The sequence below is a fragment of the Silurus aristotelis genome (assembly GCF_946808225.1).
Source record: "Silurus aristotelis genome assembly, chromosome: 17".
Taxonomy (NCBI): Eukaryota; Metazoa; Chordata; class Actinopteri; order Siluriformes; family Siluridae; genus Silurus; species Silurus aristotelis.
The window spans coordinates 13,142,801-13,156,799 of record NC_139590.1 but is presented as its reverse complement, the minus strand read 5'-3'; the positions used below and the strand labels follow the sequence as shown (position 1 = coordinate 13,156,799).

General features: G+C 39.4%; 1 protein-coding gene across 1 annotated transcript in view; it reads right to left on the bottom strand.

Moving 5' to 3' along the window:
- The window catches only part of usp43b (ubiquitin specific peptidase 43b), a 95,920-nt gene that overhangs the window by 15,285 nt on the left and 66,636 nt on the right, over positions 1-13,999 (bottom strand). The window contains exons 7-8 of the mRNA XM_083565780.1: positions 7,860-8,028; positions 1,758-1,869 (exon numbers count right to left, since the gene is read on the bottom strand). Coding sequence (XP_083421906.1) covers positions 1,758-1,869; positions 7,860-8,028 — 281 coding nt within the window. The remainder of the gene's footprint in view (positions 1-1,757; positions 1,870-7,859; positions 8,029-13,999) is intronic.

The window sequence follows — 13,999 nt, the reverse complement described above, 5'->3', positions numbered from 1 at the left end:
TCTGTAATTTGTTAATAATTGAAATGATTTCTATTTTATTAAACAAAATAATTGAATTATATTGAATTAAACAAAAATGATAATGCAGCGCAAACAATTTTATATATTTTTTGCTCATTTTTGTATCGCTATCATCATCGTAAGATCCGAAAATCTCAAGTTGAACCATCGTAACTGGGGACTACCTGTATTTACATACGTTTTGCTTTTCAAAAGTCATTCGATGAGTATGAGAGAATGTGCACAAGGAAAACATTCCCCGTTCCATCACAATACCACCAACAGCCTATACTCGTCACACGCAGAGATCTCCTTGGCAAACTCTGATCATACAATCAGAATGAAAGCTAAAGTTGTCTGACCTGCCCAATGTCCTCAGTAGTCTAGTCATGATGCCTCTGTATCCAGTGGAAATGCTCCTTCTGTTCCTCACTGAGGAACATAGACACTCACTATGGTCTTTATTTGCTGTAGGACCGTCCACAAAAATGTGTTATAAGTGCACTCTTCTGTAGAACCATTCTGTAATGACAATTTTACTTTAGGCACGTTGTTGGAATGATTCTCTACTTTGACCACTCCTGGGCCACAAGCTGTTTTCACCCAAAGGATTGATTCATGAATTTTTTTTTCATATCCTTCTTGGTAAACTTTAAGAGTGTGTGTTGAAATATGGCAGGGGCGGATGCCAGTGCAAATCGAAAAACACAAATGAACCAGAAACGTGTACAAGCAAAAATAAATCTTGGGTTGCTAGTGCATAATACACTGTGAACTTGATACAGGTAGGCTAATCACGTGGAATAAGTGCAGTGCATCATGGGAAGTGTAGTCCCACTGCATTAACCATGTTAAAAAGTCAAGGTTTTATTCATTTCAACATTCACTTGAACAATAGCTGATGCTAGAAACATAGATCTCCCCTAACAGTCAAGTCTCATGGAATGTTACTTGTAGGAAAGCATTACCTGTGTGAAGGGGTGAACCTAACAAACTGACAGCTCTGTATATATGATAATGCTTATGATCAAGATAAAGCAATTGCACAGGCTGCAACAGCGTACGACACTGAAGTGATTTGCAAGTCCTTTCGACTTTTCCATGTGTTAATTGGCATGCAGCTTGTCAGAGTGATAAGAAGTGTGTGACTCGCTGCATGGCGAATGGTAATCAGTGAGGCACAAGCAGAAGGGAAAAAGGAAATGAAAACAATGACATAATTAATTTCATGGAGTGACACAATGAGCGACTTTAAAAATTATTTTACTGAATTTGATTGTGAGAATGTCTTAAGTCAAATAAGCCATCGTTGTGTTTATTTTTCCTCCTGAAGGAGAGAAAATACTCAGTGTTCTACATGTATAATATAAATGAATTGCATATAATCCATGTACACTTTATGGACAAAAGCATTGAGACACTTGACTTTTCCAGCCGTGTGTAATTTTTATTTTCACTTGAACTAGGAGACCCAAACCTGTTCCAGCAGGACAATGCACCTATGAATAAAGTCAGATCCATGAGCATTAAAGGAAGATCTTGAGTGGCCTGATATATAGAGCTCTGACCTCAACCCTACTGGACTAACACCTTTGTGCCTGAATGAGTACAAATCTCCAGAAGCACTCCAAAATCTAGTGGAACATCTTCCCTGAAGAGTGGAGGTTATTATCACAGAAAATGGGGACTAAATGCCGAATGGGAAACTTTGAACTTTTGGTGTATTTCATGGGTTATAATTAACATGAACTCTTTACCTGTGGCTGTGCTCCACTGATCATCAGGTAGTACAGCTTACTGAGGATGCTCTGCTGCAGCTGGTCCCATGACACTGACTTGTCCTCTCTCATCAGGAATGGAGGACCAAACCTATGGAAAAACAGAGGAGCTGTTTAATATCTGTGCACAGGCATACGCCATTTGTACTGTAGCAGCTTAGTGTATGATGTACCTACTCGCCACGTGGCACTATCTAGATTTATAGGTATAATTCTGATAGTGTTATAGACCAAGACCACAAGAAAATAGTTAATCATGGATTTAAGTACAACGGTACTGTTTTTTCTGTCAATCGGAGGATATAGACATTTTTTATGCAGATATCCAGGCATGTTCAGCTGGTATGCATGTAAAGCACCCGTGGACAGCTTTAAGTCGGGGTGTAAAAGGATTGCTATCTGTGATGCATTGAGGTAAAAACAATCAGTGGGTAGTAAAAAACTTGAGATGAAAATACAGGAAAAACAACAAAACCTTGACCTATGTGGACCTATGTGTTTATAAACTGATATGGATCTAGATCTTCCAGGACTATCATTACGATCTTTAATGACCGAACAGGCCCTTCCAGAAACGCTGAAGCATCTGAAAATAATGCTTATTACTGCCTAATGCTACCCTTAATATTTAAATTTTGTCTGGCTCAGAGGTTCAATAAACACAGGCATTCTTGCTCCCCTTTTAATTTGATTCTCACTCCAAGCGAAAATTCCTCGAGTCACGTCAATAAACATGACGTGAATTTTAAAACTTGACCATCGCCCAGAGTCAAAAACACCTTCTTTTAGTATGATCCTAAACTCGCTGCTTGTGTATTGTTAGCAGCAATATGTTACATTATAAAATAGAAGAATAGCCTTTATTTGTCAAATATACATTACAGCAAAATTCTTTTTTTACATATCCCAGCTTGCTTGGAAGCTGGGGTCAAACCACAGGGTCCGCCATGATACAGCATATACATATATTATATAACGGGCTCAAGAGTGGTAGCTTGGCGATAGGGGGGCTTGAACCCCTGACCTTTTGAATAGTAACCCAACACCTTAACCACTGAGCTACCACTATATATAAAATAAAATATATAATTATGATATAATTCTGTGCAATATAATGTTCTTTGAACACTTTGCATAGTTTGTCTTCATGGCACGTATCCCATCTGGTTAAAGGTCAGAGAAACGCAATTCTATGTGCTTAAATAAATGCAAACAATTGATGTCACGTTCAGTTATCATATGATGAGTACTACGGAGATTCTCTATGGCGAAATACAGAGCTGATACAGTATAACATAGACTTTAATGACAAAAGTAGTGGAACACCTGACTTTTCCAGCCATATGTGTTTCCAGCTTGACATTGTGTCTGTGCAAAAAGTGAGTTCCATGGAGATATGCTTTACATGGGTTGGAGTAGCAGATCTTGTAGTCTGCTCTAGAGCTCTGACCCCCAACCCTATTAAACACCCTAGAATTGGAACACTAGCAACACCCCAGGCCTCCACACCCTACATCAGTATCCCAGTTTACACAGTTGGAGGAATCTCCACAAGCACAATCCAAAATGTAGTGGAAGGTCTTTCCAAAAGAGTGGTGGTTATTATTACAGCAAATGGGGACTGAATGTGGAATGTGGATTTTCAAAAAGCACAAACAAATCTTATAGTCAGACCTTTGTCCATACAGTGTATAATGCCTAATCAAGATCTTTTTCTCTGCTCTTAAAAGATTTGATGTTCTTTTCATTTGTTAGATTTTTTTTTTTGCCCCAGGTAAAACACACATTTCCCTAAGAAATCCCTGTCAAATCATTTCATAATTTATCTCATTTTAGTAGTACTCTAAATTTGGGAAAAAGTAAGTGTTCCCAGGTAAATTCTCCACAAATTCTGCCAAGAATCCAGAAAGCCTCAAGTTTAGTGAGTCTCAAAGTGATGGTTAAGGATCTCTGAAGGAATCAAGGTGGCATTTGCTGAATTTCTATCAGGCTCACTATATCGCTTTGCCTGAAACAGGAAATGTAAGAAAAAGGCTTCTTGGCTGAGCACAGCAAGGCGATTTCAAAGGAATGGGAAAAAGCTGGGTAATTTCAAGCTGGCATAACAGTCGCAGTGGCTTCCTGCTGTCATGAACTCAAACAAACCATAAACTCTTTTGACTCCTTTCCCCTCTATCCAACATGCTCCACACCCATTTTGAAAGAAAGCCTTCTCTGACACGTTCTCATGCTGTGCGATTTCAGAGAGCAAGAGAAGGTGTCAGGGAAAAAAAAAAAAAAGGAAAAGTACAGATGGAAGAGAAGATCATTCTACAAAACGTAAAAACTGTCAGTTCTTTTAAATGTCATCAAGCCTGAGGATATCTTAGAAATGATGATGGTGGCATTTTTCTCTATTAGAAGGTATTTATTTCTACACGCAATGTACTATAATGTGTGAACTTACTGTACAGCCGTTCTCATGTAAAATCTTCTGTTATGAACAAATTCATACATCATACATACAAATGTGAACATTTATCTGCGTTTTCCTCCATATTTGTCCATCTTACATTGACAGGTTTGAATTAGCGAGAAGCTAGGAGTGGCTAATTCAGTGTTGCCAATATTGATAACAATATCAATTTACAAGTTACCCGAAAATGATTTTATGCTGCATAACATTCGGTGATGTTTGCTCTGACATGCCAATAGACATGTGCATCTGGAATAATTTTCACAATTGTTCTGAACTTTCAATATGAACTGACAGTGACTTGAGGCTCCACCCTCTTCCTGTGCTTCTTACATTCTCTGGTCGAGATTCATCGAACACTCTTGCTCTGTCATGGTAAACAAAGAATGTTTTCGCTCTTCTGAAAGAATGAGTTAACTAATGTGAAACAAATCTAGCGCTTGTGTTATGATAGATGTAGCTACATAAGAAAATGTGACATGAGCATCAAAGCATATCCTATGTTTTAATTATATATCTGTATATACACTGTTTATTATCTTGGGTATTGTTGTACATACAATGTACATATTGTATAGTACACTTATATATTGTGTATATAATGTGTATAGTTTTTTACAAATATTGTGCTTACATACATCTTGTAAAAAAAAAAATATATATATATATATATATATTCGAATGTCGTGCCCCCGGTTTATCGTGGAATTGCATTTGTTTTGCTGATTTTCTCAGTCTCTCGTGGATAGCATGATAAACCAAAATAGTTTTATGTCGAAATAATGAAATGTATTAATAAAAATATTATTATTAATTATAAAATTAAGAAAAATGTTACATAAAGTAGCATTTTTTTGGTGTGGCAGTTTATCACTAGTTTAACACACACACACACACACACACACACACACACACACACACACACATATATATATAAATAGCTTTTGGACATATACATGGCCAAAAAATGTTGTACATTTATATATATTTACATATAAAACTGCACTCTGTTAATTTGAACAATGATATTATTTGCACTTATGGTAGATGCTAAACTGTATTTCATTGCTGTGTACATTGTGTGTGCTGAAAATAAAGTTGTGTCATTGTGTCTATCAATAAGGTAACATGAATTATATATTAACATCTAAGATAAGTCAGAAAAGTGAAAAATAAAGTTAGTTTTCATTTAGAAAAACTGACCTATAAAAAATGAAACAGGTTTAGTGATGCTCATTACACCTTTAAACCCAAAATAATGGAAATGCTTGTCTTGGTTTTGGAGAGTTAAATTCTTAATTAATTTTTTTTTTTGGAAAGGAATTATAGGCTGTGTTTTCATAATCATGGCACAAACAAACACAGGCCATTGTAATACTTTTACATACATTTGAATTGGAATAAATATATTACTAAGAGGTGTGGTTATGTGTGTATACAAAATATCCAATCAAATCAGCTTGTGACTTCCTTATTAAAGTAATTTGACTCTGGACCTTGACATATTTACGGTTGAAGGAAAGTGTATTGAAGGACTTGACTGATTTTCACAACAGCCAGTAAAGCAGGTAGACCACACCTCTTGCTGTATCTAAACAAAAACTCTTTTCCGACTGTATAGGATTCCTCCCTCAGTGACTTTGCCATGTTCAGTACCCCGAAGCAGAGGTTTCGAACCACAGTGTTTTAATTTGTTACCGGGTCGTTTGTTACCGCCGGTGTTTTTTCTGCTCCTGTGTTAAGAGCTTAATGTGAGGCAGTAAGGGCATTATGCTCTCTGCAGGGGCAGGAGGAATTAACACAAGGCAGCAAAAAAAAAAGTGTATAGAGAACAAAATACATGAGATACACATACACAGACATACACAAACAGCTTACGAATAAACATGTGCCAGTATCTCTGTTTTCAGTGTTAAATAGCTGTATGCTCATTTAGAACATCTCTGAAGCAGTGCCCAAATGTTGGAATACACAGACAGACAGACAGACAGACAGACAGACAGACACACACACACACACACACACACACACACACACACACACACACACACACACACACACACACACACACACACACACACACACACACACACACATAAGTGGGTTGATTTGGAAATTACCCAAATCACCTATGTTTTATGCTAACTGCTGCTAAAGCAATACACACTGCATCAATGTGTGTTTCTGATGGCTCTGTGGTCGACCATTTCTACCATTTCACCACTTTTTAAACTGCAGATTGCGTTTCATGCAGATTGTATAATTTAGTAGGAGGTCATGAGCTACAGTCTTAGTAAAGTCAATGCTAATTCCACATGTATGCAGCTACATCAACCCACAGTTTGTCCTCTGGCTCCCGATGTACCTACATCTGACCCACTGAAACATGTGCACTTTTGTCATATTGCTGCACTGTATTTTAAAATATTTTATGTCTCCACTGTTTCTTCTCTGGAAACAAGAAAACAAGCCTCTGCTCTTTTGTTTAAAGAGTTAACAGCAAGCATATATGCATATATGAAAACACCTGAAGCACAATCTAACAAGTATTAATGCAGTCATGCCAGTGCCAACATCTTCAGACTCACAAAGAATTATCACTTGTTGATTACAAATCATATTTTTAATTTGAATTACTTGCACAATTAGTTGGCTAATGACCAACTTCTGCCCTTTTTTTATTCTAATTGATTTTGGTAAAAATCTGTCTTTTTTTTTTTTTATCTATTTGTCGTGATTTTTCCTCAAAGACCGAAAGGTGTTAGTAGATAAATGGCATGAAAAGACCAATTGAAGTGGCAGTTTCTCCACAAACGTACACATGAAGAACACTCTCCCTTACCCTGATCTCACTCTTGATTTCTCCTTGTCTTTTTCATTCCACTGTTTCTAAAAGTAGAAAGGAACTGACAGGGGACCCTTGATCTTTAGCTGACTGCCACCGACTAAAGGCTATCTGGTGGATCACACTACTATGTCAAGCTTATCTGAAACATTTCAAGAGCTGACAAAAAAAAAAAAAACTGAGATAAAAGTCTGTCAATCCATATTTCTTATTTTCGTTTGCCTGAGAGCAAGGAGTTTTCACAGCTGTTACATCAGGTAACATGCCAAATCATATTGCTACAGACTTTCTTCAGTCAGGATCAAATCTAAATACTGTATTCACCCTACTGGAGGAAAAAAAAAAGCTCTAATTTACTAAGATTCCTGATAATGAGAGTGCATGCCGTTAGTTGTCATGTTGTGATCATAATAAGTGTCTAAATGATTAAGAAAAAATATTTAAATCAAGGCTTTGCTTGTGTGTTTGTTTGTTGTGAATGGCTAGACATGATACAGATAGACAAGTCAAGTTGTGTCATAATTTTAAGAGACGTTTACAGTTTCTTAATATACAGATTTAATACTCGCCTAAATTCATTTGTGAAAAGAATCTCTTTTCTGAAGTGACAGATTTGGTAAATCACAAAAAAAAATACAGGTAAAAATGCATCAAAGTGAATATTAAACAAAACATTATGGCTGTATCTTGCTGAAGTGAAAAAGTGAAGATTCATAATTAATTTGTTTTTCAAGGTGTTATCAAAGACCTATGTAGTATAAAGTGTTTTCACAGGCCTCACCTCACAGCTTGTTGATCTGCTCCAGTGGCATTGCACACCAGCAGGAGAATCTTTGCTGTTCCACCCCCATGGTTGAGGAACTCGGAGGAGAGTGCACCGGATGCAGCCAGCCTCTTTGCCTCGGCCCCAGACAAGGAATAGGGGGAAGAAGGGAGACTGTGATGGTAGCCTGAGACAGAGAAGAGGGGAAGCATAAAAATGAGTACAGGCCATCTCAAAACTGCTTCTCTGTATTGATTCACTTGAGGCTTGTCACCTGCTCTCATTATTCAAAGAAAGGGTTATAAAGGGGTGATTAATGTCTGCTAGGTAAGCATGGCACTAGCCAGTGCACACTAAGGACCAGAATGTTCAGGGTTTTGCCGGGTTACCAACAACCGCCACAGGGATTGTTAGCCATCAGGGTAGCGATGGAAATTTGACTACGGTTGGCCGAAAGAGGAAAAGGAGAGGAGGAAGACGTCTACAGAGAGAGCAGGGAAAAGAGAAGTGTAGGAGAGTGGAGGTTAGGGTTGGTACTTTAAATGTCGTTTTTTTGACTAGTAAAGGGAGAGAAATAGCTGATATGTTGGTAAGGAGAAAGGTAGACAAGATGTTTGTATTTAGGAGACCAAGTGGAAAAGGAATAAGGCCAGGAACATTGGAGGTGGCCTTAAAACTGTTAAACTGTTCTATCATGGTGTGGATAGAAAGAGAAATGGTGTAGGGGTGATTCTGAGGGAAGAGTTTAGTAAGAGTGATAAATGTGAAGCTGGAATTTGAAGGGGTGATGATAAATGTCATTAGTGCTTATGCTCCACAAGTGGGTTGTGAGATCGAGTAGAAGGAACAATTCTGGAGTGAGTTCGATGAAGTGGTAGAAGGTGTACCTAGGTGATTGGGGCAGACTTTAATGGGCAATGGGTAATGAGGAGGTGGAGGGTAGGTATGATTTTGAGGAGAGGAATGTGGAAGGGCAGATGGTGGTATATTTGGCTAAAAGGATGGAAATAGCTGTGGTGAACACTTATTTTAAGAAGAAGGAGGATCGTAGGGTGACGTATAAGAGTGGAGGAAGGTGCAGACAGGCGAACTATGTTCTATGTAGGAGATGCAACCAGAAGGAGATTGGAGACTGTAAGGGGACAGTGTAGCTAGACAACATCGGATGGTGGTCTATAGGATGGTTTTGGAGGTGGAGGTTGAATGAGGAAGTGCAGGAAAGCATAAGGAGAAAGAGGTTGACAAAACAGGATTGGCAGCAGAGAGATGAGAACAGTAGGCAGGAGTACAAGGAGATGCAGCAGCAGGTGAAGAGGGACGTGGCAAAAGCCAAGGAAAAGGCATATGTGTATGAGAAGTTGGACACCAAGGAAGGAAAAAATAATTTGTACCGATTACCCATGTGCTGCAAATGTGGTGACTAGTGAGGAGAGTGTGTTGAGAAGATGGAGGGAGTATTTTGAGCAGCTGATGAATAAGGAAAAGGAGAGAGAGAGAAGGATGGATGGTGTGGAAATGGTGAAGCAGAAAGGATTAGTAAGGAGGATGTGAAAGCAGCTATTAAGAGGATGAAGATTGGCAAGTCATTTGGCCAGATGACATGCCGTTAGAAGCATGGAGATGTTTAGGAGAGATGGTAGTGAAGTTTTTAACCAGATTGTTTAACAAGATTTTTTTTAAGGTGAAAGGATGCCTGAGGAATGGAGGAGGAGTGTGCTGGTACTGATCTTTAAGAATAAGGGAGATTTGCAGTAACTACAGTGGAATTAAGTTGATCAGTCACACCATGAAGTTATGGGAAAGAGTAGTGAAAGCCAGGCTGAGAGAAGAGGTGACCATCTGTGAGCAACAGTATGGTTTCGTGCCGAGGAAGAGCACCACAGACGCAGTATTTGCTTTAAGAATGTTGATGGAGAAGTATAGAGAAGCCCAGAAGGAGTTGCATTGTGTGTTTGTGGATTTGAAGAAAGTGTACGACAGGGTGCAGAGAGAGGAGTTGTGGTATTGTATGAGGAAGTCAGGTGTGGCAGAGAAGTATGTGAGGGTGGTGCAGGACATGTATGTCGACTGTGTGACAGCAGTGAAGTGTGCAGTATGAACGACAGACTGGTTTAAGGCGGAGGTTGGACTGCATCAAGGATCGGCTCTGAGCCCTTTCCTGTTTGCAGTGGTGATGGACAGGTTGACGGATGAGGTCAGACAGGAGTCTCCCTGGACTACGATGTTTGCGGATGATATTGTGATTTTTGGTGAGAGTAGGGAGCAGGTTGAGAAGAGCCTGGAGAGGTGGAGGTACGTGCTGGAGAGAAGGGGAATGAAAGTTAGTAGGAATAAGACAGAGTACATGTGTGGGAATGAGAGGGAGGGCAGTGGAGTGGTGCGGTTGCAGGGAAAATAAGTGATAAAGATGGATAAGTTTAAGTACCTGGGGTCAATAGTGTAAAGTAATGGAGAGTGTGTTAGAGAAGTGAAGAAAAAAGTGCAGGGAGGGTGAAGTGGGTGGAGAAGAGTGGCAGGAGTGATTTATGATAGAAGAGTATCTGCAAGAGTGAAAGGGAAAGTTTATAGGACTGTGGTGAGACCTGCGAAGTTGTATGGCTTAGAGACAGTGGCATTGAGTAAAAGACAAGAGGTGGAGCTAGAGGTAGTAGTAGTAGTAGAGCTGAAGATGCTGAGATTTTCATTGATTTTGAGAATGGACAGTATTAGAAACAAGTTTATTAGAGTTTATTAGAATAGCAGCATTAAATACAATGTGCACTAAAAATGGATAAAAGAATACATTCCTGAAAATCACTGAATCATAATATTTCAAACTCCATGCATTCGGATGAGCAGATGCTGCTACTGATATTTTCCTCCAGTAGAACTTTTTTAATGCAGAACAGTTTATGTCGTTTACCCAGAATGGTGGATTGTTGATGATTAGAAGTTAAAAGAAAGGCGATGGTAACTAAAAAAAAAACCACAACAAGCATCAAGGGATTAAGCCTATTTTTTAACTCTGAGTCCATTTGACAGAAAATGCTCTACTCCTGTCATCCAAGAATAAGAATCTAAGGCTACAGTGGGCAGTTTTAGTAAATATATACAACAAAAGAGCTCAAAATATTTCTTTAGAATATCACATAGCAAAAGAATATAACAAAATCTTTTTCCATTTCTACTCAGAGGAAAACTCTATTTAAAAGCCCACAGCATGAATAACAGAGTCGATCACATTACTAATATGAGCATACCACCAAACACTGAAGAATACAGGATCATTCTCATATTGAGGACTGAGGGGAAATAGGTGGCACTTTATATTTATTCACAATCTCTAAAATCCAGCGACGGCTTGCTCTTTTTCCTCGAGTACATCAAGCACAACCTTCTGCGTGATTAACTTCCATGTCATTTTGGGCCGATTTTATGGAATGGGAGGTGAAGCGTTCTCAGGAACACGCTCTCTCTGTATACTGATTTACTGCCGCCAGAACTTTCTTTTGGTTATATGGTTATATCTGAAATCAAAATGGCTGAGCCTCATTCATCTTCATATTATGGGGCCATGCATATACCTAGATACACATATCAATTTTTATAGTCATGTCATGCATGCTCATACAGTGAGGAAAATAAGTATTTGAACACGCTGCTATTTTGCAAGTTCTCCCACTTAGAAATCATGGAGGGGTCTGAAATTGTCATCGTAGGTGCATGTCCACTGTGAGAGACATAATCTAAAAAAAAAATTCCAGAAATCACAATATATGATTTTTAAACTATTTATTTGTATGATACAGCTGCAAATAAGTATTTGAACACCTGTCTATCAGCTAGAATTCTGCCCCTTAAAGACCCCAAAAGTCTGCCTTTAAAATGTCCACCGCCACTACATTTATTATCCTAAATTAGATGCACCTGTTTGAGGTCATTAGCTGCATAAAGACACCTGTCCACCCCATACAATCAGTAAGAATCCAACTACTAACATGGCCAGGACCAAAGAGCTGTCCAAAGACACTAGAGACAAAATTGTACACCTCCACAAGGTTGGAAAGGGCTACGGGGAAATTGCCAAACAGCTTGGTGAAAAAAGGTCCACTGTTGGAGCAATCATTAGAAAATGGAAGAAGCTAAACATGACTGTCAATCTCCCTCGGACTGGGGCTCCATGCAAGATCTCACCTCGTGGGGTCTCAATGATCCTAAGGTAGGTGAGAAATCAGCCCAGAACTACACGGGAGAAGCTGGTCAATGACCTGAAAAGAGCTAGGACCACCGTTTCCAAGGTTACTGTGGGTAATACACTAAGACGTCATGGTTTGAAATCATGCATGGCACAGAAGGTTCCCCTGCTTAAACCAGCACATGTCCAGGCACATCTTAAGTTTGCCAATGACCATTTGGATGATCCAGAGGAGTCATGGGAGAAAGTCATGTGGTCAGATGAGACCAAAATAGAACTTTTGGGTCATAATTCCACTAAACGTGTTTGGAGGAAGAAGAATGATGAGTACCATCCCAAGAACACCATCCCTACTGTGAAGCATGGGGGTGGTAGCATCATGTTTTGGGGGTGTTTTTCTGCACATGGGACAGGGCGACTGCACTGTATTAAGGAGAGGATGACCGGGGCCATGTATTGCGAGATTTTGGGGAACAACCTCCTTCCCTCAGTTAGAGCATTGAAGATGGGTCGAGGCTGGGTCTTCCAACATGACAATGACCCGAAGCACACAGCCAGGATAACCAAGGAGTGGCTCTGTAAGAAGCATATCAAGGTTCTGGCATGGCCTAGCCAGTCTCCAGACCTAAACCCAATAGAGAATCTTTGGAGGAACTCAAACTCCGTGTTTCTTAGCGACAGGCCAGAAACCTGACTGATCTAGAGAAGATCTGTGTGGAGGAGTGGGCCAAAATCCCTCCTGCAGTGTGTGCAAACCTGGTGAAAAACTACAGGAAACGTTTGACCTCTGTAATTGCAAACAAAGGCTCCTGTACCAAATATTAACATTGACTTTCTCAGGTGTTCAAATACTTATTTGCAGCTGTATCGTACAAATAAATAGTTACAAAATCATACATTGTGATTTCTGGATTTATTTTTTTTTAGATTATGTCTCTCACAGTGGACATGCACCTACGATGACAATTTCAGGCCCCTCCATGATTTCTAAGTGGGAGAACTTGCAAAATAGCAGGGTGTTCAAATACTTATTTTCCTCACTGTATATGGATGGAGCTTTCAGTGACACTATGCAACATTAAACATGTAAAATAAACATTAAATTGTAAAAAATTAACAACACTACTGTTAATTTTATGGGAAAGCCTATTAATATGTACCAAGACAGGAGCAGTGCAGGAGGTACTACGGTAGTACAGGGTACCTGGGTGGCTCCTTTGTGCAACACAGTCTATATATGAGCACAGTGAGAGTTGTGTCCACATTTTTTGGCATTCATTCAAAACCATTTGGGTATCAGACACTGTCACGGGTGTGTCTCGTCTCAGGACACTGCCAAGGTTGGAGAGGTGTCCAATAAAGGTAACAACTCTTATGTGGAGGTGACATTATTTCTTGGCACCATCCAAACTGGACCTCTGACATGCACTTGAATGTTTCACCGCTGAAAAGCGTGGCTGGGATAAACGTGGCTCTCTTTTAGAAAAGCATTAAGAGGGGAGAGACTTTGCGCCTGGCACTGAGGTCTGATAAGGAAGCTTGGCATGTAGTCACCGTTTTTACCCTCAAATTGTTCTGTGAGTTTGAGGTCAGGGCTCTGTGCAGGACGCTCGAGTTCTTCCATGACAAACCATGTCATTCAGGAACAGGTCTGCTCCAGAATGAAATCATGATGGCAGCAGTTTGAGAAAGACGAAGAAAGAATATGTCACAAACAAGATTTGACGATCTGGTGTCCACATTCACTGGGCCATATAGGGTTTTCATTTGACCTTTTATCGAAGAGATTTCAGTATCTTTGATTCGTAAAGATTAGAAGTGAAGCTGTAATGCTTTGGCATCACAGGAAAGGGAAGGGCAAGATGTTTTTTTTTTTGTCCTGTTTAACACGGCAAGCTGCATTTTTGCCTTATTAACTTTAACTTTCAACCTTCAATGTTTTCACTAATAATTAAATTATGCATCACAGGCAGCAGGGGCTCTA